Source organism: Pipistrellus hanaki (assembly GCF_964339955.1).
Source record: "Pipistrellus hanaki genome assembly, chromosome: 2".
Lineage (NCBI taxonomy): Eukaryota > Metazoa > Chordata > Mammalia > Chiroptera > Vespertilionidae > Pipistrellus > Pipistrellus hanaki.
Window position 1 is genome coordinate 169,001,570 of NC_140504.1, and position 25,596 is coordinate 169,027,165.

Here is a 25,596-nt window from a genome sequence, read left to right on the forward strand (position 1 = left end):
TTATATAACTAGGATCATACAATACATGTTGAGTTTTTAAAACTATACTATATATGCAGATTTATTTTTATGTACAATAATTAGTTTTTGATAGATAATAATCATACTAAGGTAATCTAACTGAGCTACTTTCTTCAGGCGAAATAGAATATTTACTTAATTGTTTCAAACCTAAAGGCACTTGGGATTTTATTATTGACTAGTGGCCTGGTGCAGATTTGTGCACATTGAAAGGAAATTAATTAGAAGAAATATTTTAATACTAGAGTCCCAGTGCAGTCACGGGTGGGGTCCCTTGGCATGACCTGTAGGGATTGGGCTGAAATTGGCTCTCCAACAACCCCAAGGGGGTCCCGGATTGCAAGAGGGCACAGGCCAGGCTGAGGGACCCCACCAGTGCACAATAGGGGAAGGGAAGGAACTGGGGGAAGGCTCCAGGCTGTATCTGGCCCATCTTGCCCAGTCCCGATTGGCTGGACCCCAGCAGCAAGCTAACCTACCGGTCAGAGCATTTGCCCCCTGGTGGTCAGTGCACATCATAGTGACTGGTCAAACGGTCAGTCACTTATCATATTAGGCTTTTATTATATAGGATTGCTATTCACCCTTTCTCTATAATAGAAGTGTCAACCAAGTTCACGATTGACAATGACAGATTGAAACATACATGTGCGATTGGTGCCAGTGAAAGCTTTATATGTATCGTGCATGTGCGAGTCAACATTTATTTTTAAATTGCTAGTGTATGTCATGTGTACTAGTCAGTTGGATGGTCAGACAGACGTATGGTCAGTCACTTGCAAAGACACAGTTACAGCTAGAGTCACAGAATTCCAATTGCATTTCTACTAAGCTGATCAAAGTGGGCTGAAATAAAGAAAATGATTCAAAACATTTGAGCTATGTATTTCACTCGTGTTAAAGCCACAGTGTGGATGACAAACGTTTTCCTTATCTCATAACTCTCTTATTATAGGACAAAGGACTTCTTAACATCTAAGGTGATTGCATTGTGTATGTATGTGTGAGGGGGAGAAACAGCTAATGTGATGAATGTGTCTTGACAAAGCACCCTGCATTTCTAGGATTTCCATAATGTTCAGTAACCTTTCTGAGGATGAGAGGGCCAGTGCTGACAGTTCCTGGCAGGCAGGCAATGGTCCACCTGTCCCACCACCATCTTGAGGGAATACACCTGTGTGAGATTACCTTTTATTTTTTATTTTTCTATATTTTATTGATTTTTTACAGAGAGGGAGGGAGAGAGAGTCAGAAACATTGATGAGAGACATCGATCAGCTGCCTCCTGCTCACTTCCCACTGGAGATGTGCCTGCAACCAAGGTACATGCCCTTGACCGGAATCGAACCCGGGACCTTTTAGTCCGCAGGCCGACACTCTATCCACTGAGCCAAACCGGTTTCGGCAGAACTTTGTTTTTTTAAGGTAGAAAAATGCAAGGAAGTAAAGCTTTTTCTCCTTTGTTCTTTGGCAATCCCACCCAAGAATTTCAGGGGCCATGCAGATCACATCTTGCTTATAACAAAGAACTCTCAGTAATTCTGTGAAATGGAACCCCTGCCTGCACCATGTTTCTGATGGAAGCTGTTTTATTACTTATGTGTTTAAAGCTGTGTTTTATGTCACATTTAAATGAGGGTTTAATTGTCTTCAATATCTACCACCAGTAGATTCTAAGGCATGAAGATCACAGGAAATGAACTTCACTTCTCAGCATCACAAATGATTGGGGTACAAAAAGTCCAGGGATGGATATTATAATTAAGGAAAGTACAAAAGAAGTTTGCTTTAAAAATAACCCCAGCCGAAACCAGTTTGGCTCAGTGAATAGAGTGTCGGCCTGCAGACTGAAGGGTCCCGGGATTGATTCCAGTCGGGGGCATGTACCTTGGTTTCGGGCACATCTCCAATGGGAGGTGTGCAGGAGGCAGCTGATCGATGTCTCTCTCTCATCCATGTTTCTAACTCTCTATCCTTCTCCTTTCCTCTCTGTAAAAAATCAATAAAATACATTAAAAAAAATAACCCCCCAAAATTTAAAACTTGATTTCCCCCCAAAATCCAAATAATTGTGGTCTAACCATCAGAGGAAAGGCGTCCTTGGCTCAGTCCTTTGATAGGAATTAGTTCATGCACAGCTGTCTATCCCAGGGACACACACATGCATCACACATGCACCCACATACACCCGCACAGACAGACACACAGCTGAGCTTTTGCTGACCTCGGCACTTCATATCCATGCTCTTCAGTCTGCCGCCTGCCCATTGCATTTGGCAAGTTACTTCTTTGGAGGCAGGACGTTTTCCTCAGAGAAGCCCTGGTTGACGACATTCCCTGCTGGGAAGTATCTAGCCGCCACGAAGGAGGACCCATCACTTGCAGATGCCTTTCCCACTCCCATCTTCTTTGTGTTCTTCCATACCGTGGCCGTGAAGTGCCCTGTCCCACAGGGGAAGCCAGGCCGCTGGAAGTTGTGGTTCTTAATGTCATTGTCCACCTGTCCGCCACCTCCTGTCCTGGCTGATGGCAGGATGCCCGGGCCAGGCTCTCCCTGCACCGGCCGCGGCTGGCCTTGGGGCTGTGCTGGAGGATCCTCGTGCTGGCAGCGCCCGAATACTGCTGAGCCTCCCGGCCGAGTGCTCGCTCAGCCTCAGCGGAGGGACGCACGCCGCGGCCGGTGCTCGCTGGGCCCGCAGGGCCTCGTGTTAAACTGTTTGGACGCAGACTTGCCCATGGCCGGCTCGGCACGTTCCCGGGCTCCCGCTGCCTCTACCTTTTATTTTAGCACCTGCTTTTTCCTCTTGACACTATATTTGATGCCATAAATATAAATCATTGCCATCAGTTTTTAAATTATTTTTATTTTCTTTTTCCCAACACCATTTATCCCTTTTTCCACATCCTTCCTTCCTCCCCAGCAGTCCCCACACTGTAGTTCACGTCCAGGCTCCGCACTCCATCCTCTCCCCGCACAAACCCGCCCACCTGCGCTGCTGGCCTGCTCTGTCAGCAGTCTGTCTCTCTCTGGTTTGTTAGTCCAGTTTGTTCATTGAATTCGCCATATGAGTGAAATCATATGGCACTTGTCTTTCTCTGACTTACCATCAGTCTTAATGACCACATAGGACATGTTTGAATGTATGTCCCATAATCTAACCAGACTCCAGGATGGATGTCAGGTTGTATTGTATTTACATTTTGTAAGTAAAACATTGGTTTAATAAATTTCCTTTTGAGCTCATCTTTAAGTACTTAATGCCATGATTACCTGAGCATAAATAATTAAAGGGGGAAATTGCAGGGAGTTGGATATGTGTGTTTTGCATGTTGACACATGTTGCCAAATTACACATGAGAGTGACTTTCTTTTTCTTCGGATCTTCTCTAGTACTAAGTTGGCTGTTTTTTTTTGTTTTGTTTTTTTTTTGTTATTGTTGTTTGTTTGTTTTAATGTTTGCTAATCTAGTAGGGGGGAAAATCTTATTTTTAAAAATTTCTTTCAAATGTCCACTAAAATAAAATTGGGCTCTAAGCGGCTCAGCTTGAAAACATTTTTATTTTTTTCATGCCATCAACAGAGTAACCTGTAGTATAGTTGCTCCTGCCAAGCTGTCCTTTTTTTTTTTTTTTTTTTTTTTTTTTTTACTTTATTCTGTTTAAAAATACCAAATAAAAATAATTAGTTTAGAGAGTATCTGGAATGGCTAGATGTCAACCATTGGATACTTCATTATTGGAATTAACAAAGCAGGGCTGTTTTTATTTCACAGTCCTCATTTAGCTTTGCAAATGTATGCTTCTTGCTCCCACTTTAATTCTTTTCTCTTCCTTCCATAACTTCACTTGCATGGACCTTGTCCCCTTGTTTCTCTTCTCCTTCCCACGATTGTCAGTTTCCTAAATGTTTGCAAGGCTAGAAAGTGAAAGAAAGTCTTGGAATCTTTTGTCAATTCATGCATTTTCTGCCTTAGCAAAGGAAACCCCGCAAGATATTTTATTTCCACTTTTGTCTTTGTTAGCAATACCCCGTGGCCCTTCTCTGAATTCTGTTAATTTTTTGTTCTGATTATGTTTACGACAGGACCTACTCCTTGACCCTTTGCCTACTCAGAAAGAAGAACTTTTCTTTACAAGGAAGCACTTAGAACTTTGTTAGTATTAATGGTCTCCGGTTTTGCAACAAATGTGTATTTGCTTTCCCCTTTTAACTCTCTCCCTCCCTCTTCAGTTGAAATGTTTTATTGACCAAAGGTTGTAAGACGATCAGATGGTTCTGAAAATTAATCTACATCTGTTTTAAGGAGGGGGGAGGAATTTTCCTCCCAGTGTATAGGTAGAATTTCTGAATGTTTGCTGATGGTATCCTGCTCTAACTTGTTGGTGTCTGTCATAGCTCTCTCTGGTCTGGAGGCATTGTGCAAGCAGATGGCTTGGTTGCACCTAGAAATAGCCATTTAGGAGACGCTGGCCCCAAAGAAAGCTTGACTCTTGGAGGGCCCAACACACCAGCATTATTAGCCGCTCTTCCAGATTGTCTCCACAGAACCTTGAGGGATAAAATATTTCAAGTAATGTGGGAAGACTTTGAACTTCCTTTTAGTTCAGTCCAAAACTTTAGACTATGAAAGCAGTTGGTGACAAACTGCTTTCATAGTCCAAAGTTTGGAAGTATTGATATAGTCTACTTTGCAGTATGCTATAATCAAATGGAGAGAGCATTGTATTTGGTGTTAAGACAACCTAGGATTTAGTTCTGGTTGTTCTACTTACTAACCTGACCCCAAGGGAACATAGAGTTTAGTGGGAAGAGAGACATGGAAAAAAATAACTGCTTTAGCAAGAGACCTGATGTACATGCAAAGGGCTATCAAAGTCCAGCAGACACAGGAAAGCCTTCCCAGAACAATGAGCATGTGAGCTGAGACTTGAGTTGGTGAGCTTGGGGTAGGAATGGAGAACAGGAGGAGGTGAGTGACCCGGGAAAGGGCATGAGCAAGGCCATGGGGAGACCTGTGTTCCTGGAATTTAAAATGCTTAGTATTCTTAGAACAGGAAGCCCAAGGGACATCATAAAGTGTCTGAAAACAACAGATGAATATCCTTCAGATCATGAAGAATCTTGAACGATATGTAAAGACACACTTCATCCCATAGTCTGTGGAGAGCCATTTTATTTTATTTTTTTTTTTTTTTATTTTTTTTTTTTTTTAATATATTTTATTGATTTTTTTTTTTGCCCCCCACCCTCCCTCCCACACATCCCCTCCCTCCCCAGAGTTTTGTGTCCATTGGTTATACTTATATGCATGTATAAAAGTCCTTCGGTTGATCTATTATCTCCCCCAGATCTTCCTCCCCTCCCCGCTGTAATTTGACAGTCTACTTGTTGATTTACTGTCTCTATATCTATCTTTTGGTTCATCAGTTTATAATGCTCTTTGTTATCCACAAATGAGTGAGGTCATGTGGTGTTTCTCTTTCATTGATTGGCTTATTTCACTCAGCATGATGTTCTCCAGTTCCATCCAGTTTGCTGCAAATGATGAGAATTCCTTATTTTTTATGGCCGCATAGTATTCCATTGTGTAGATGTACCAAAGTTTTTGGATCCAATCATCTGCTGACGGACACTTAGGCTGTTTCCAAATTCTGGCTATTGTAGATTGTGCTGCTATGAACATAGGGGTGCATATATCCTTTCTGATTGGTGTTTCTAGTTTCTTGGGATATATTCCTAGAAGTGGGATTACTGGGTCAAATGGGAGTTCCATTTTCAGTTTTTTGAGGAAACTTGTGGAGAGCCATTTTAGAAACCCAAACCTGAAAGTGTTAGGTGGATTAAGTAAGGATTAGATGGATTGTTAAATTGATTACTTGGTGGCTGGATAGAGAATAGTCTGAAGGATTTTTAATCTTTATGAGGCTCAATTCTTTTTTTCTGCTCAATGAGCTAATACTAATACTTGTCCAGCTATTTACAGAGTTTTATGAAGATTAAAGAAAAAAGTATATAATAGCATTAAAAAACTTTATAGCCCTCCATGCCAAAACCTGTTTGGCTCAGTGGATAGAGTGTCAGACTGCGGACTGAAAGGTCCCAGGTTCGATTCCGGTCAAGGGCATGTACCTTGGTTGCGGGCACATCCCTAGTGGGGGGAGTACAGGAGGCATCTGATGGATGTTTCTCTCTCATGGATGTTTCTAGCTCTCTATCTCTCTCCCTTCCTCTCTGTAAACAATCAATAAAAAATATTAAAAAAAACAACAGCTTTATAGCCCTCCAAAGATTATTATTGTTGTTAATATTTTTTCCCAAAGTTAACTTAAAATAATTTGAGTGAGACCTTTTAAGGGAGGCCAAAATAAGAGAATTTCTTTTTTTACTTAAAAAAAACATCTGACAGTCATTTTGGTTTCCTGATGTAAGGGAAGTATTGATAGTTGATTTCAGGACACCACATGTAAGAAATGCATCCATGACTGTTGAGATAAATAGGCCTAGACTAAATATTTTTAGAATAGCGTCTTTAGAGTCCTAAAAACTATGGTTGATTCTAGATAGGTTCACGTGTGTTATCTACGTAGAAGAAAAAGATGGACATAGCCATGAGGATAGCTAAAATAAAAAAAGATTAAAATGTTGATGATGTGGAGGAACTGAAACCTTCATTCTTTGCCAGTAGGCTTGTAACATGGTGCAGCCACTTTAGAAAAACAGTGTGGTCGCTTCTCAAGAAGTTAGACATCTTATGAGCCAGGAGTTTCACTTCTAAATACATATATACCTACGAGGAATTAGAGCCTATGTCCATTCAAGAACTTTTACTCTACTTCTCCTTTTTAGCTGGAATCGCTGATAGTAATAGCTGCACAGGAGAAACAACAATCAGCTGATGAACCACTAAACAAAATGTGCTGCATCCATACAATGGGATATTTATTACTCTGACACAGGAAAGAAGGAATTGCTGTTGCATGTTTCAACCTGGATGGACCTTAGAAACATGCTGAGTGAAAGAAGCCAGTCACAAACAGCCATGTACAGCATGATTCCATTTGTGTGGAATGTCCTGAATAAGCAAATCCAGAGACAGAAGTAGATGGGAGGTTGCCAGGGACCCGCAGGAGGGAAGAGTCGGTGTGGAGGGGTGAAGCTCATGGGAATGGGTTTCTTTTTGAGGTGATGAGAACATTCTAAAATTAGATAGTGGTGTTGGTTGTACAACTTTGAATATTAAAATACCACTAAGTTATACTTTAAAAGGGTAAATTTTATGGTATGTAAATGGTATCTTGATAAAGCTGTTATAAAAAACAAACAAAACAAAACAAGAAGGAATAACTTAAATCAGGATCTCGTGCATGCATAGAAATAGAGGTTAGCATCTGATGTTAGCTTATGTAAATTCCTCAGGGATAATAATTATTTGAGTACTTCAGGCATTTATCACAGTGTCTGAACATAGTAAACACTTAAATCTTTGTTAAAAGAATAAAATGATACCAAAAGGAAGAATCTTAGAAGTAAATTTTTATAGGGATATAAGGATAAAATAAAGAAGGTGGAAAATAAAAACTATTAGAAATGATAAGAGAACTAAAAAAGTAGCCAGTTCCAAAATAAATAAAGATTAATATATTTTCTATACATTTGTTGTAACCCAGTCATCTCCACATATAAAAGCCTAATATGCTAATTGTCCCTCTGACTTGTTTGACCAGTCACTATGATGCGCACTGACCACCAGGGGGCAAATGCTCCAACTGGTAGGTTTAGCTTGCTGCTGGGGTCTGGATGATCAGGACTGGGTGAGTCAGGCTAGACATGCCCTGAAGCCCTCCTGTGGTCCCTTCCTCAGCCCTGATTGTACACTGGTGGGGTCCCATGGCCTGGCCTGCACCCTCTTGCAATCCGGGACTCCTCGGGGGATGTTGGTGAACCAGTTTCGGCCAGATCCCCAGAGGCCAGGCTGAGGGACCCCACTGGTGCACGAATCCATGTACTGGGCCTCTAGTAAAATATAATGGGAAATATCTATACATAGAAAAGGGTAATATGCTAGTTAGACTGGACATCCTTCCGGAAAAAGCCATGGTGGTGGGGGCCAAGACAGAGGCAATTAGAGGTGACCAGGCTGGCCAGGGAGGGCAGTTAGGGGCGACCAGGCAGGCAGCTAGGTGAGCAGTTAGGAGCCAGCGGTCCCAGATTATGAGAGGGATGTCAAACTGGTCCGAGGGGTCTCAGAATGAAGAGGTTGCAGGCTGGGCTGAGGGACCCCTCCCCCCATGCACAAATTTTGGGCACTGGATTTCTAGTATTATTAATAAGAGCAATATGAAATACTTAAGAATCTACCTGGCAAGAAATGTACAAAAGCCAATGTGAGGAAGAAAAAGGCATATTGCCAAGGGGCATCAAAGAACACTTGAAGATATACCATATTCATGGGTGGAAGGACTTATTATTGTAAAAATGCTACTTCTCCCCTAAACAGATCTGTATATTTTATGTAATCCCATCTAAAATTTTCAGGGCGGGAGTTGGGGGTAGGGTAAAATTAACTAAATGATTAAAATGTAAATCTAAGAGGAGGAAAAAGTTCAAAACAAATGCAAGAATAGCCAAGAATATTTGGAAGAGAGTAATTGTGATGGGGATTTACTATACTAAAGAGTAAAGTATATTATAAAGTCATAATAGTGGCACAGAAATAGCAGACAGATCATAGAGGAAAATAACAAAAAGAAAATGCTAACATTTATTGAGCAGCTACTCTGTGCTTTATGGGTATTTACAAAATTTAAATTTCATACAACTGAGTTATATAACACTAGTGTAATTATCTTCATTTCACATCTAAAAATGAAATTCAGAGAGGTTTAGTAACCTCAGAGAGGTAATGTAAGTATGTGGTAGAGCAGGAATTTAAACCTATGCTGATTCCAGATGCAGTGTTCTTAATTAGCAAAGATTAATTCTTGCAACTTATGCTATGTAAAAATATTTAGATAAACAAATGTTACTCGCAGCATTGTTATAAGAGCCAAAAGTTAGAACTAATCTAAATATCAAGCAATAGAGTATCAGTTAAGTATAATACACTTCTACAATTAAATGCTATATGTGGTGTTTAAAGTTATGTAGAAGAATATTAAATGATATAGTAATGAGGATAATGGTATTAAATAGAAAAGTGGATTATAAAACACTTCATATGCTAAAATATTTTCTCTGAGTGATGAAATTATGAATTATTTATATTTTCTTTTTGCTTATTGATATTTTCTAATTTTCCACAATAAAATGTGTTTTATCTCTGAAGAAAAATAATTATATTAAAATGATTATTTTATTATTTTATTTTTAAGGTGTGTGAGGTTGTTATCCCTTCACCTGCTAGTTCGCTGAGCTGTCCTCTGTGTTTCCCTCTAATCCCCTGTGTTTCCCTTTATCCCAATTTCTTGTCATAATCATCATAGTGTATTATCACTCTAACTCCTACTTCTATATTCTTGGTGCCCAGAATAATGTCTGGTGCCAATCATTGTTTCAGTCAGTAAATATTGCAGTATGGGAAGACAAAATAGCGTGGGAATGAAGGGGAGAGATTGGAACCAAACTACAGAGATGTGTATCTGAGGTTATTTTTTCAGCTTTGTTCTTCATGATCCCAAAGTAAGATGTAGATGGTATATTATTTGATAATTCTTTATACTAATTCAGAAAATTGGTTGACAAAAAAAAAAAAAGACTTTGATCTCAGAACCATGTATCTTTAATTGTGGGAAACAAACAAAAATGTATGTAAAAGAATTTAACTGCAAAATAGACAGAGAGAGAGAGAGAGAGAGAGAGGATTCATACACTAATAGAGATGCCAGAGTGAATCTTTCAGAAGTTATTGAGACTGTTTCGGCGGAGAATGCTGTCCTTCCTCCCCCATCATCCTTTTCCTTTCACCAGTTGTATCCAGAAAGCCACTCTTAATGAAAGGCTTGGCAGATGAGGGACTTGTTGCCTGGTTGCTTTTCAGACTTTTCTGGGTAAAAGATCTTAAGGGAGCTTGGGGACTGCCCCTGCTGGCCCAGCTGCTCACGTCATGTATCTATTTAAGCATTTAATTTGACTGGGGGAAAAAGCCAGAGAAATGAGCTTAACAACTCCTAATGCTATTCTTCTTTCCAGGAAGGGGAACAGTTTGTGAAGAAAATCGGTGGTATTTTTGCCTTCAAGGTGAAGGATGGCCCTGGGGGTAAAGAAGCCACCTGGGTGGTGGATGTGAAGAACGGCAAAGGATGCGTGCTCCCTAACTCAGGTCAGTGCAGTGACTGCCTTTACGGGAACACAGCAGGGTCACAAAGGAAAATGGAAGTCTGCTTTGGTGTTCCCCAAAATGGGCTGGCTCAGGACCTCGTTAAATTAGTGAATCCTGGGGAATCACAGCTGCCTCCTTACGAAGATTGGGAAACTCTATCACAGAGTCGCCAATCTTAGGCTTTGGAATTAGACAAACTTGGGTTCGGGTCCTAGCCTTGCCACTCTCAGATTTTGACTTTGAATAAATTATTTGACTTCTTTGAGCCTCAGTTTTCTGATCTGTACCTGTGGTACCTATTTCACAGGTTTGGTGGGAGGATTAAGAGAATATCTCTTAAGTAATCTGTAAAGTACATGGTCCAGTGTATGGCTACATGGCTTGAAAAACCTGTCTATACTCACTATCTCCACTTCCTCTCATCCCAGTCTTTCTTTCTTTATGTACTGCCAACCATTTATTCTATAGCTTTCCATTTCTTCCATCCCAGTCTTTCTTGAACCCACTCTAGTCAGCTTTTGTCTTCATCACTGTGCCACAGCTGTTCTTGTCAAGGTGACTGGTGACCACCATGTTGCTAAATTCTCAGCCCTCATGATATGCTCTTCTTACCTACTAGCTACTCCTTCTTGGCCTCTCTTCCTGTTTTCCCCTCATCTCCAAATTTCTAAACATTGGAGTGCTGCAAAGCTCAGGTCTACCTACTGGGGATCTCATTTAGTCTCAGTCTTTTAAAACTATCTCTACACTGATGATTCCCAGATACCATCAGCATGGACTCAGCCACTGAACTTCAAGGTGTGTATCCAGTTGCTTAATTGACGAGTTTACTTTGGATTTTAATGGATATCACAAAACCAACATGTAGAAAAATGAACTCCTGATCTTCCTCCCACTCCCTTTTAATTATGTACTCCTCCACTGTCTTTCCCATCTCGGTAAATTATTGCTCTGTCTTACCAGTCCCTCAGTCCAAAAACCTTGAGGCCACCATTGGCTCCTCTTTTTCTCAGACTCCACAGTCTACTCCATCAGCAAGTTCTGTCCTCCTCTACCACTGCCACCTTGGCCTAAGCTTCCATCACTTTGTCGCCTGGTCTCCCTGTTTCTAACCTTTCCCCTGCAGATTTCTTCTCCGCACACAAGCTTCAACGATCACTTAAAAACTTAAGTCAGGTTGTGACCCTCCTCTGCTCAGAATCATACAAGGCACCACATGGCCTGGCCCAGCTTTCTGAGTCTTACTACACTCACCTTCACTTCGCTCCGGTCACACTGGCCTCCTTGCTGTTGCTTGAACATGGGGTCCCACCTCAGGGGCTTTCTGCTTTGTCCCCTCTGCCTCGAATTGTCTTCTCTCAGATGCCCTCATGGCATGTTCCCTCGTTTCCTTTGGATCTTTATCCAAATGTCCCCTTCTCAGGAACACTTTCCCTAACCACACTTTTTAAAATCACACCCCTATTACCATTCTTTATTTTTCTTTATGGCTCTTGTCACAGTCTGATATGCCATATCGTGTTTTACTTACTATTATTGACTTGCTTTCTGCTCATCCTCCCCCCATTTGAATTGCCTAGAACAGCACCTGACACGTGGCAAACCTTCAGTAAAATAAATAATTTAAAAATGGACAGCAGAATGAATGAATGATGCTTAGTAAGCATTCAGTAAGTGGTAGCTGTATTGTATATTAGGTTTCTCTTGTTGGAGAGAGCCATTATAAGAAATATGATGGATGAGAACCAGCTTTTTGGAGGGTTTAAAATACCATGCTTGTGATTTGACGAGTAATCAAGCAATTGGGAATCTGAAAAAGCTTTTTTAACCCTTTGCACTCCGCTGTCCCCTCTCAGGGGACATCGGAATTCTAGCATATCACTCGGATGTCCCCTCTCAGGGGACATTGCAGTTTATTAGTGATTACGGGGAATTGAGTTAATTCAACGCACGTTTCTGCCGTTAGCGTCGAGTAGCTGGTAGCCAATGTCCAGAATGGTTCGGAGTGCAAAGGGTTAAAATAGAGAAGTGGAAGTCAGAGGATCTGTGTTTTAGAGGATCGAGTTAGTGCAATGGACTGGATGAACTGGGAAGGGAGAAGTCAGAGGATAGAGAGCAGCTAGGAGGATGCATGCTGCCACTGTCTGTGAGCGGAAAGGGTCGCCTGAGTGTGGGCAGTGAGAAAAAGGGATGCTGTTACAGGCCCACTGCCAAGGATATTGGGGTGAAGTTGATGGGACCCTGAAGCTGTGTAGGAGAAGGAGGTCTATCAAAGATGGTAGGGTTCATAACTGATAGAGTTTTGAGGGTGCTCCTGGAGGACAGGCTGACAGCAGGAACGCAGGTAGAAGGAAGGTTAGGAGACAGGAGAAAATGTTAAGAGCAATGCTATACGTACTGTTAATTAAGGAGTCAACTAAAGATTAACTGAAGGGAAAGGGGAGCAGCAGTAAGGCCTTCCATCTGGTGTGGAAAGGGTGGCATTGTGAAAAGTTCCTGAATTATATATGTAATCTTTTTTCTCAAAATGAGTGGCCAATAAAGGACTATATGTTTGACTTCTGTGAGCTGTTTCATCTAGATTCTACCTTTTAGAAATAAAAAGAACTTTTGGGAAATAGTGCTTTTTTTTTTTTTTAAATGACTGAAGAGTTATAGATACTATAGGATTATATTCTGATACCCCCAAGCAGATGTTAAGGTGATTTAATTTTTTTTCTGTTTTGCTCTTGGTGTTTGTTTGTCACGAGAAATAATATGCTATGGAAAGCTATTGCATAATTTCAGGAAAACCTTGTTCCCTGCACAAGGACTCTGGCAGTGAGCTCTCCCTTCATTAGGTGCCCCCTCCCAGACCCGAAGGGATTTTACCCCGGAGCGAGGTAATTTCTGCTGAAACTGACAATGCTGGCAGCCAGGGTGGTGCTGAAACATGGACTTACTCAGTAAAAGCCACCGCTGGAAATTGCCAGCTCCTTTTACATCAGCCAACAAGTGCCCGTTTGTTAGAGATCAGCTATGGTAAAGCATCAATAACCTGTCCTAGTTTGAACTGGCATCTTAGAGAATTGCTAGTACGTTTGGCATGCACATAGTGTGGAGGGATTTTCTTACCGTTAACAAAGAATTACTTAAATATATTTCATTTGCTTGTTTTCTAAGAGTGGTAATGGTTATACTTTAGACTTGGTGCATTTCCCTAATTTTTTTTCCTACCTATGTGCCTGTGAATTCTGCTCCTCTTCTCCTTTGAAGCAACTCACATAGCATATCTTTAGGAAACCGACTTTGATTGATCTGACACGACACAATATTCTTCCGTTCCTTCAGTCTGCCCTCTCAGCACTTACTTGAGTTGTCAGCTCTTCCCTTTGTGGGGAACACGATATAGAAAGCCGTGGCATCTCCTGTCCCCACGCTACAGTAGAAAGAGCATAGCCTCTGGAGACACCCAAACCTTGGCTCTGTCATTTATTGGATGTATATCTTCCCTGAGTCCAATTGCCTCATCTAGAAAACGGTGAGAATAATTCCTATTTATGGAACTGTTGTGAGGATTAAACGAGATAAGGGACATAAAGCACGGTAGCTCAGTAAGTGCTCAGTAAATCACTGCTTCCTTCCTTCCCAACCCAGATATTAAACATTAATTTTGATCGAATTCATTAGACTTCTCTAAGACTCTGTGGAGAACTGAGAATGCAAGGGACCCATCAGATGCTAATGATTTGATAAAGTTCCCAATTAAATCTGAGCTGGTGATGGATTTGCAGCCTTCTAATAACAAGAGGAGCCATAAAGCCTACGAGATGGGATCTGCTCTCACACCTAGCCCACTGCTTATAACTTGAGCAAGTTATGTGGCCTCTCTGACACTCACAGAGTTGTAATGATCCACTGAGTTATGTACATGGAATGCTTGGCATAGCACGAGCTCAATAGATGCTGATACTACATCAGCAGCAATAGCAGCAGCAGGATAGACTTCACTTCCTAAAGCCGCCTCTCTCTGACTGAGAGTTCTTTCTTGGACTATTACCATAGGATCGAGTCCAACTACCTCAGTTTGCTAGATCCCTCCACCCTTCTCTTTGATGTTATATAGCTACAAGAAAGTTGGATTTTCGAGATTGTCAATTCTTTCATTTTCAAGGCTTCATACTTTTTCCAGTAATAAGGGGAAATTTTGTAGAGGCAGAGATGGAATGGCTATTGAATCTCATTCTTGTTTGGGGGTATCTCTGAGTTGTAAGCTATATAATAAAAACTTTTTGTTTTCAATTTTGTTTTAGTTATTTAATAATACAGGCATACTATAATTTAACAGTCTATCTCTGTCTTCATCTGTTTGGGCTGCTATAACTAACGTACCCACAGACTGGGTGGCTTATAAACAACAGAAACTTGTTTCTCACAGTCCTGGAGATTGGAAGTACAAGGTCAAGGTGCCTAGTCATGTTTGGTGAGGGCCCTCTTCCTGGTTTACAGCCAGAGCCCTCTGGCTATGGGCTCACATGGTGAAAGGGGTTTGGGGTCTCTTTCAAGTCTCTTTTATAAGGTACTAATCCCATCAATTAGGGCTCCGCCTTCATAACCCAAAGTCCCTGCCTGCTAATAGCGGCATTAGAATTCCTGCCATCTGAGTTTGGGGGCGGGGGGGTGGGGGGGGGCCACAAAGACTTAGAACATAGCAACCCCCATCTCTGTTATTAAAGCATGGATTGTATGATTAATTTGAATTCTAAATTATTTATTCAACAAGAAATTTATTGATTGCCTTTTATGTATTAATACTCTTCAAGGGCCTAGAATTGTAGCAGTGAACAAAGTGACAAGGGCTCTGCCCCCACGAAGTTTCGTTCTAGTGGACAAGTATAGACGGAAAACACATATAACAATATACAGTGGTGCCTCGCATAAAGAACGCCTCGCACAGCGAACGCTGCACACAACGAACTTCATTTCATGATTCACACAACGAAGTCGCCCGAGCTTCCACGACCGCTTTGCCCGAGCTTCCACGACTGCTTCGCCCGAGCTTCCATGATCGCTGCCGATGTATTGCATCCTTCCTCGCAGGCACTACAGGCAGTCGTTAGTCACTGCGCTTAACTTAAGCACGTATCGCGGCAATCGTTCTTCATTACGAATTAAATCACGCACGTATCACGGCAGTCGTCCTTTTAAGTTAAACTCAATATTTTTTTTATATCATGGCTTCTAAAAAAAGCAGGAAGGTGATTTCTGTTGAAATGAAACAGGAAATAATTAGAAGGAGTGAATGTGGGGTAAAACAGTGTGACCTCGTCAAAGAGTTTGGCCTCAGCAAGACCACCATTTTCACCATTTTGACAGATAAGGATGCAATCAAATCAGCCAAAGTAGCCAAAGGAGTATCAAAACTATTTCATGAAAAACATAGGTCTTCAATCCACGAGGAAATGGAGAGGCTATTAGCGATTTGGATTAAGGACAGGCAGGTGAAAGGTGACGTAACAACCCAAGATATTATCTGTCACAAAGCCAAGAGAATTTATGACGATCTAAAGAAAAACGTCCCTGGAAGTAGCAGCAATCAAGATAATGAAGAAGAATTCAAAGCCAGCAGGGAGTGGTTTTTTAGATTTAAGAAAAGGTGTGGAATCCACAGCGTTACTATGCATGGTGAGGCTGGCAGTGCTGACAAGAAAGAAGCAGAAAAGTTCTCTATTAACTTTCAAAAATGTATTAAGGATGAAGGATACTGCCCACAACAAGTGTTCAATGCCGATGAAACGGGTCTTTTCTGGAAAAGAATGCCGAGCAGAACCTTCATTACAAAAGAGGAGAAGAAATTGCCAGGACACAAAGCCATGAAGGACAGACTTACCCTTATGTTTTCGTCTAATGCCAGCGGAGACCTCAAGATCAAACCTCTATTGGTTTATCACTCTGAAAATCCAAGAACTTTCAAGAAAAATAACGTTATTAAGTCCAAACTGCCCGTCCATTGGAAGTCCAATCAAAAAGCCTGGGTGACCCAAGTTATCTTCAACGAATGGATTCTGGAAACCTTTGCTCCTGCCGTGAAGAAATTCTTGCTGGAAAAAGAACTGCCGCTCAAAGCCCTTCTGATACTTGACAATGCCCCTTCTCACCCAAAAGACCTAGAGGAAATATTGCAGGAAAATTATCCTTTTATCAAGGTGCAGTATTTGCCACCAAACACCACATCCATTCTTCAGCCAATGGATCAGCAAGTTATTGTGAACTTTAAAAAACTCTACACTAGAGCCCTCTTTAATAAGGTGTTTGAAGAATGCGAGTTTGGTGGAGACAATATGACTGTCCGAAAGTTTTGGAAGGAGAAATTTGATGTCCTTATGGCAATACGACTTATACAGAAGGCCTGGGAAGAAGTGTCACAAAGGACCCTCATTTCTGCTTGGAAGATGCTTGTGCCTTCGTGGACCCAGGAAGAAGCAGTAGTTGATGACACAGAAGTGGTGAAGGACATCATCACAGTGGCCCAAAGGTTGGAATTAGAGGTAGAGGAAGAGGATGTAGAGGAGCTTATTGAGGAACACGAAGAAGAGCTGACAACTGAAGAGCTCCAAGCACTTCTGGTCCAGCAACAGGACAATGCTCAAAGGGAAGCGTCATCTGATAACGAGGAGCAACAATCAAACAATCAACCAATCCCAACTGCTGACATCAAGAACATCCTGGTCAAATGGAAAGCAGTTCAGGAGTTTACCAATGCCCACTATCCGGATTCAGCTGAAGCAAACAGGATCAACGATCTTTACTCCGATACTCTTGTCCGTTATTTCCGGCAGATGTTGGAGAAAAGAGAAAAACAAACGACTTTGGACAGGTTTTTCATGAAACCATCGGCCAAAAAGCAGAAAATGGATGAAGATGTGCAAGATTCGGTAGACTCTACTTAGTCTGTCTTAAAATTAAAAAAATGTGTGTTTTTTTTTTTAAAATTATGTTTTTAGATGTATCTAAATAAAAATAATAACAAAAAATTTATCTTTTTTTATGTCATCTTAGCATATTTTATGCTACAGAACGAATTATTTTTTTTAACATGTATTGTTATGGGAAAACACGTTTCACATAACGAACTATTCGCATAACAAACTTGCTCCTGGAACGAATTAAGTTCGTTGTGTGAGGCACCACTGTATAAGGTAGTGTCAGATAAGTGCAATGAGGAAAAATAAAACAGAATTGTGAGACAGAAAGTGACTTGGTTTCTAGGAGAGGCCAACTTTAATTTGAGGAGGAGTACTGTTGTTATATTGATTGCCTGAAATACTGCCGATAAGTTTGATTTTGGGGGGAATATTTCCTATTGTACCTGAAACCTCTCATTTGTCTAAGGTAGAACTGGCTGATTTACCAAAAGATATATTAGAGCCTTTTTTCATGAAACCTTGATGATATTAAAATTAATATTTTTAAAACTTTGTATGTAATCTTTACTCAGTGTAAAAAAAAATCAGAAAAGATAGAGAAAATGAAAAAAGTGCTCTCCTGTAATTCCATCATCTACTTTGGGAGTTGAAAAGCTGTGGCCAATGGGCCAAGTCCAACCTGAAGTATACAGCTTGATAGGTGTTAACAAATGAATGTGTGTCCCAGACCAAGATGCAGAATGCTGCCAGCATCCAGAAACCTCCCTCACAGCTCCTTCCTTCAAACCCGCTCCCAAAAGGAGCCACTATCTCTAATTCTATCACTATAGATGGATTTCATTTATTTTAGAAATTTGTAAGGCCCCAAAATGGAAGCATTGCCAAGATACATCAACCATGGGATGAATAGGTAGATTCTGGTGCATTCACATAGTAAAAATGAACTATTGCTATATGTACAAATAACTTAGAATTCAAAATATTATCAAATTATGGCCCAATATTAATGAATTTTACAATGCTGAGCAAAAGAAGCCAGACCTAAAAGAGTAAATATTGTGTGGTTCCATTTAAAATATTTATTACAAATAAAAACTCTTACATGTTTACTAGTTTATAGAAAACTAGAAAAAATCTAAGAGATGAAACCATCAGTGATATATTAGCAGAAAGCCATTTTCTGCATTTAGTATTCTTGAGAATGTCAGTACACTATCCATTAAAAATCCTCAAAAAAAAAGACCCCAAAAAACTTAGCATATTTAGATGCTTTTAGAATACCTCTTGAACAAATGATTGTTTACACTATACCATCATTTACTTGGTCAATTCTCTCTTATTAAATGTTGAGGTTGCTTGTGGTTTATGCCACATTTTACCAGGCTGCCACGAAGTGCCCGTTTCCCCACCTGCTCTGGTCTGGGTGTGATTCTGTTGCAGTCAGTGGCCTTTGACTAAAATGTGTACATAAAACTGAACCCTCTTTTTCTCTCTTTCCTTCTCCTAAATATCTGTTTTAGATAAGAAGGCTGACTGCACGATCACAATGGCTGACTCGGACTTGCTGGCTTTAATGACGGGTAAAATGAATCCTCAGTCGGTAAGTCTGATGGCACTTGTATCCTTCCAGGAGGTGGGGCTTTTAGCCCACTCCACTTTATCTCATTTCAATATCATGAAATGCAAAGTGGTCACACTCACAAAACTCAGTGCTCACTTAACAAACGACAAACGTGTGGAACAGACTACACGCCAGACACTGTCCTGTGTGCTGGAAATGCCCAGACGAATAAGAAATAGGACCCATGCTCAGGGCGTCCAGTTTGGTATAAGACAGATCTGCAAAAGAGTAAGTGCAGCCAGGTATGGGAGGTGCCATGCCAGGCTGTGGTCAGGGAGGGTGGGGGAAGGAGCAGCCTTGGTTGACTTCCTGGTCTGTCAGAGAAAGGCCACAGGAAGTGACAAGTGAGCTGATCCTCGGGGTTCAGTGAGCGGTGCACACATGGAGAACAGGAGCAATCAGGTGGAAGGAGGGAGACTGAACAAAGGAGGGATCTTTACGTTTTGTATCTTTGCCTAATCGATCCTTCCCTTGTCTCTCAAACTAAGCTCAGACATTATCTCCAAAAACCTCCTTCCAAGTTCTTGGGAGCTGTAGCCAGTTCCTCTTTTGTTCCTCTTCCTGGGCTGCTAGCTTAGCACTTGCCACATTATATGAGGTTTTTGGTGTTTTTAAAAAATATATATTTTTATTGATTTCAGAGAGGAAGAGGGAGGGAGAGAGAGATAGAAACATCAATGATGAAAGGGAATCTTTGATCGGCTGCCTCCTTCCTGCCCCCTACTGGGGATCGAGCCCACAACCCGGGCATGTGCCCTTGACTGGAATTGAGCCTGGGTCCCTTTATTCTGCAGGTTGACGCTCTTATCCACTGAGCCAAACCAGCTAGGGTTATATGAATCAATGTGCCTCTCTTCCCCATTAGATTGTGCTTATCTTAAAGGAACAAACCCCATCTTATCTTCTTGTCTCAAGAATTTAGCCTGACCTTTTATGTGTTGTATAGATTTCCCTCGCCCCCGAATTGTCCAGGATCATCTTGTATTCTTTAGTTGCTAGTGGTGAATAGAGCACTGTACACAGAGCTTTCCATTAGCTATCTATCTATATAAAAGCCTAAGTGACCATCGCAACTGAACAGATGACTGAACAGGCTGTGTGGGACAACTAGGCCAGCAGGGGGGGCAGTGAGGGGCAACCAAACAACTGAATGGGGCGACCCGACTGCATGGGGTGACCAGTCTGTCAGGGGGGTCGTTGGAGGCAACCAGGCTGGTGGGGGCGGGGGATAGTTGGGGGCGATCAGGCTGACAGGCAGAGGCTATTAGGGGTGATCAGGCTGGCAGGGGAGGGGCAGTTAGGAGTGATCAGGCAGGCAGGTGAGTGGTTAGGAGCCAGTGGTCCAGGATTATGAGAAGGATCTTCTGGATTGGAGAGGGTGCAGGCTGGGCTGAGGGGACCCTTCCCCCCCACCCCTGTGCACGTATTTCATGCACTGGGCCTCTAGTAGATAATAAAAAGGAAACTCAGGTATTTCTTTCCATTGTAACTTTTTTTTATTGTTGCCTCAGCCTGATTTGTTTTAGGTCTTCTTCCTATGGTCCCCTAGTAATTATAAAAATTGGATAAGACAACTAAATCTGACTCCCATTTGTATTCCTTTTTAAAATGTTTTTTTTCTAAGCAACTAAGCATATTTCAGTTAATGCGTTGACAAAGGAGAGACATACATTTGTGATGTTTCAACTGAATAGACACCATTGGCACTGGCATTTCCACCCACTGAGCCTGCTCCAAAAATCTGGACAGAACAGAGGCCACCAGTATAGGAGCTGGCTGTCACCCTCCTGCCCACCCACTGCTCCTCATTCCACTGGGCACTCCCTCCGTGCACTCCCTCGGCAGGGCGGTCAGACTTCACACACCAACCACGCTGGGCTCACTCATCTGTTTACTGCCCATTTCGGGGAGTGAAGCGTCAGCTTGTTTTTCTTGAGCACCTGTTAGCACCCAAAGGAACTAAAGATAAAAACCGACAGGCCTTTCTATTAATGTGCTAATGGCCTTCCCTGATGCTCCCTGGAGGGTTTGACTGGAAACCATTAGCTGCAGTGGAAATTACAGTTTCAGTGTCTGGCTGCAGTGGAGACAGAGCATGTGCTCTCCAGGGCGAGCACGTACGAAGAACACCTAGGGCCAGACTAAAATGATTCTTATGTTTGGATTCCCCGAAGGGGTATTTGAAAAAGGCAGGTAAAAACGGACTCAATTTCTAAAGATACTTGGGAAAGTTGTGCCTTTTGACAGCGCTAAGTAAAGCATGGCTTTTATAGTTCCTTCCTGTTGAAGAATCTGGTTTTAAATCTATTTGTGTTCACCATAACAGTTAACAAATAAGAAGTCATTTTCTCTTTTCATTTCAAAAGGGGAAAGATGGTGAGTTTCTCTTTTAGGAACCACTGGTTCGTATTTTTAAAGGACATATGTTAAATATATTGTGTTCTGAGGCACCTGACCTTTAAGTCATCAGACGGAAAGCTGAGTGCCATATAGGAAGGAAATATTTAGTTTGTCCAGACAGAGGAGGGGCGGGGGGAGGAGGAATTACTCACCGTTACTAGAAGGTGTAGGAAAAGCAGGGCTCTGCACTCCCCTGGGTGAGGCAGAAGGGCTCCTACCTTCTTCCTGTGCTTGTTAAACAGCTAAGACTACCGGGAGCTGTTTTCATCCAGCCCTTATTTTAAGAATCCAGCGAAAAGGCTGAGATCATAGCAGGGAAATCAGGCTGTGTTCCAGATTTTGCAATTTGTCCCAAGTTTTCCCGGGATTTTGTTACATGATAAATTCAGCAAGCATCATGTGATCTAATCCCAGGCAATTGTTAAATGGAACAAACTGTGGCTCTGCATTACGGATTGGTTTGATTCTTCTTATTGAGCCAAAGATGAACACAAGCTCCTCAGCCCCAGCAGGCTCCCTCCGGAGGGATAAGGCCTTTATCATGAAGACTGAAAAGGAGGGAAAAGTTGGTGACATGTCATCCGTATCGTATTCCAGGAGTTTCTGAGTGTGCTAAGCATGTGCCTTTTCCTCTCAGCAGACTTCTGAAATTTTCAGGCCGTATTCCTTATCCACATGTAATTCTCTAGACAGAGCCAATCTAGTGTGAACCCACCTCGCCTGGTATTTGAAAAAGGCAGGTAAAAACGGACTCAATTTCTAAAGATACTTGGGAAAGTTGTGCCTTTTGACAGCGCTAAGTAAAGCATGGCTTTTATAGTTCCTTCCTGTTGAAGAATCTGGTTTTAAATCTATTCCAGGAAGTTGAGTTTCATGTTTTGAAGAGAGTACGAGACCTGATAAATAAGTGATCTCAGGGCTGGCTAGTCTAGAAATATCAGCAGTTACAAAGCAAAGAACACTAAGTAATAACTTTTCTTTCTTCTTACTCACAGGCCTTCTTTCAAGGCAAATTGAAAATCGCTGGCAACATGGGTCTGGCTATGAAGTTACAGAATCTTCAGCTCCAGCCAGGCAAAGCTAAGCTGTGAAGAACTTCCTGTGCCTACCTTGGAAATCAAGATGAGACTTACAGATATATATCCATGTATTTCACTGTCAGAACTTAGACCGAATCAAGCATTGGCAATAGCATGAGATTTGTTTTTAAGTGGGTGTGACCAATCCTGTTTTTCCTAAGCTCTGGGTGAATAGAGCCTGATGGTATACTACTGCTTTGCTGAATTGCATACAACTGTGCATTACAAAGTTAATACGGTAATTATGGTTTTGGGTAAAATTGAGTTCCAGAGTAAAATTAGGAACAGCAAAATCCAAAAACCATGTAAACAAAAGCTCTCATTTTGCTTATGAAGTATATTTGAGGATTATTCTGCTGAAGATTCAATTTAAGTTTTCCTTGGGAGAACTAGGGGAGAAACAAAATACCAGAAGCTGGCCAGAAATTAGTGTTGTGCCCTTAATGACCTTGATCTGTTTTCCATTAATAATTTTTAAAATTCTGTGCTGGGATTAAAACAATGAAAATTTTTGCATTTTGTGCCACCAGAATGGTATTTTCTTCCCAGATCTAAACAAAAGAAATATCAGAGCTTGGGGGGGAATTTTATAGCTGAACACAGGCCTATTTTTAAAATAAAAATATTTTTAAATTAGTTTCCTTCTTGAAAAATCAGTGTTAAGTTATTTTAATAAAATTTGCTTTGATATGCACAGTTTCAAAATTATCTAATTTTAAGTTTATAAAGTTCAGTCCTATTATAATATTTCTTTTCATACGTTTAATTGAATAATTACCCACATTTATTTTTCTTCCTAGTTTTTCTAATGCTAATGTTATTTCTTATAACTCAGTAAGATAGGAGGAAAATAATGGAAGAATGTTTAATAGAAAATTAAATTGCTCTTCCTGATCTTAGTTTTTTATTGTGTTTGTCCTTTTTGTTCAGGGTTGTCTAAGTGAAGGAGATGAAGAGAGAAACACTGAGGGATTTCCAACCAGGGCTGCCTCCTGGTCACTTAGACGCCATCCGCAGTTCTTCATTAGGGAGCCTTGAGTTGTCGAATCACTGCACTAGGAGCCAGGACTCCTGCTTCTCTCAGACACCTGCCTGCCTGGCCTGCTTGCTCAGCTGTTAAAAGCGGGGTTTTAAGTCGGTGGTCTGTGAGGTTTCTGATGCTCTGATCATCCTGTGAGTCTATTCAGAGCCCAGAACACTGTTGGGGAGTCACTCAGGCTCCACCTTTCTGTTGTTAACACGTGACTTCGCCCGAAGATGGTCAGAGGCAAAAAGCCAATTTAAGTTTTAGATGCTTGTTGGAGCCTGTGCTGATCAGGACTGTGGATCAGATCCCTTTAGAACTTTTAGCTTCTGTGTGATCCAGCTGAAGAGCATTGGGTGATGGGGCAAGATGGCAAATTAAGCCAATATAAGCTTATCTCAAGTGCCATAAAATGCATTCGGAACACAGACCTACTTCCTAATCATAGTAACTTCTGACTCTGAGATGAAAGACTTTAAGAAAAAAGTGTCCACAAAAATGTCTGATTTTGCTGTAGTTTGGATTTACTACATTATTCTGCCTTCATTTATCTCCGATAGCAAGTGATACCTGAAATAGGCTATAGGATGAGCCTGAAAACACAAAACCAAAAACCGGTTCTTGTATAGAAATGTATTCACATAAAAGTGCAATTTATATGTATTCTAGAGAATTTTTTTAGTAATTAAAATGGCTGCTGTTATTGGTTTTCCTACTTGAGCAGGTTGAGCCTCAGTTGCCTGATTTATAAAGATACTAATATCAACTTCCCAGGATTATTGGGAACCTAGAGAGATAACATATGTAAAGTACCTAAATTAGTGTTAGGCACATCATAGTCATTCTTAGTTCCCTCACTGTATTGTGAATTCCCTTCCTGTCCCCTCCACAACCTCTACCCCTTGCCTCTGTGATATGTGATATGACATCTGTAGTGGTTTCTAATGTCCCACTTTTTGAGTCTTTGTTTTATTCGTTCACTTATTGGACAAATATTTATCAAATGCTTACCTTATATAGGGTGCTATGTGGAGGGTACAGTGCTAGGTACTGGAGACAGTGGTGAGTTCCTCCCCTCACGGTACTTACAGTCTTAGTGGGAGAGACAGTCAGTCCTAAGAGATGAATAATAATTACAGACTGTGGTGAGCCGTGCAGGAAATTGCTGGGATGAAGAATCCCAGAGAGGTGTTGCCTTTGATAAAGCGGTAAGGGAGACATTTCTGAAGAGGTAATATTTAAGCTGAGATCTAAAGGTTGCGGAGTGAACCATACAAAGAATATTGCACACAAGGGTAGAAAGAGAAGTCTAATTGGCAGGACATATACTGTTCCAAAATTTGGTATGTTCCAAAAATTGCGAGGAGGCCCATGTGAGTGGAATATCGTGAATGGGAAGGATAGGCCTAAGCTGAGGTTGGATAGGCACATAGGCTGGTTGTACTGGAATCTGTTCATATGGTCAGGAGTTTGTATGTCATTCTTAGTGCAGTTGGGAGCTGTCGAAGGTGGAGCTTCATGTATGTGTGTTTCTCACTCCTGCTGCGTATCCACTTTGCCATCATATCCTAAGTGAAGGATCCAGCTAATGGAGTAGCTGTGCTGTGACCATCATGTCAGGGGAAGAGAAAAAGGTCAAGCACACATTGGCTCTTAAAGTTTCCACCCAGAAGTGATCCAAATCACTCTTGTTCCCACTTCATTGTCCTAAGAAAGTCACATGCCCCCACCCCCTTGCCAGGTACCAGAAGTAGAGAATGGAGTTGGAACATTTGTGAAAGAACGGATGGCATCACAGAAGGGCTGTAAGCATGGGGATGAAGTGATTTAAACTCACGGTAGCTGCTCTGTGGAGAGTGTACTGAGGGAAGGGGCAGGAGCGGATGCCCAGGTGCAAGAAGGTGGTGTCCTGGACTAGGGCGCCAGTGGTGGAAATCGAAGTGGAAAAGTAAGTGGAGGTGGAGCTGACAGACTTGGTGACTGGATGTAGGGGCAAGAATGACTTACAGTGACAGGCGGCTGAATAGAGGGTGGTGACTGGAATGATGAGGGGACAAGCAGGTTTTAGGGAGAGTGGTTGAAATAATAGGCTCCACTTATGAACTTGTTAACTTTGAGATGCCTGAGAGATTTTCCAGTGGAGAAGCAAGGAGGCAATTGGATTTACAAGATGAGCTCAGAGGTAAGGTCAACTTGGAGATATATATATATATATATATATATATAT

The 25,596-nt window shown here is 41.4% G+C and overlaps 1 protein-coding gene, 1 long non-coding RNA gene and 1 pseudogene across 3 annotated transcripts in view; 1 reads left to right on the top strand and 2 right to left on the bottom strand.

Moving 5' to 3' along the window:
- Positions 1-23,244, top strand: part of SCP2 (sterol carrier protein 2) — a 93,576-nt gene extending 70,332 nt beyond the window's left edge. Inside the window, exons 14-16 of the mRNA XM_084872914.1 lie at positions 10,211-10,340; positions 18,766-18,845; positions 22,262-23,244. Of these exons, the coding sequence (XP_084729040.1) occupies positions 10,211-10,340; positions 18,766-18,845; positions 22,262-22,357 (306 nt within the window). The 3' untranslated portion in view covers positions 22,358-23,244. The remainder of the gene's footprint in view (positions 1-10,210; positions 10,341-18,765; positions 18,846-22,261) is intronic.
- LOC311617133 (Golgi-associated plant pathogenesis-related protein 1-like) lies at positions 1,218-2,800 on the bottom strand (annotated as a pseudogene). Its single transcript has one exon. The product of its transcript is annotated as a Golgi-associated plant pathogenesis-related protein 1-like (transcript).
- Positions 22,720-25,596, bottom strand: LOC311616955. Its single transcript, XR_014794020.1, has 2 exons — positions 24,507-25,596; positions 22,720-24,453 (listed from the first exon to the last, which is right to left on the bottom strand). It is a non-coding gene; the product is annotated as an uncharacterized lncRNA (long non-coding RNA).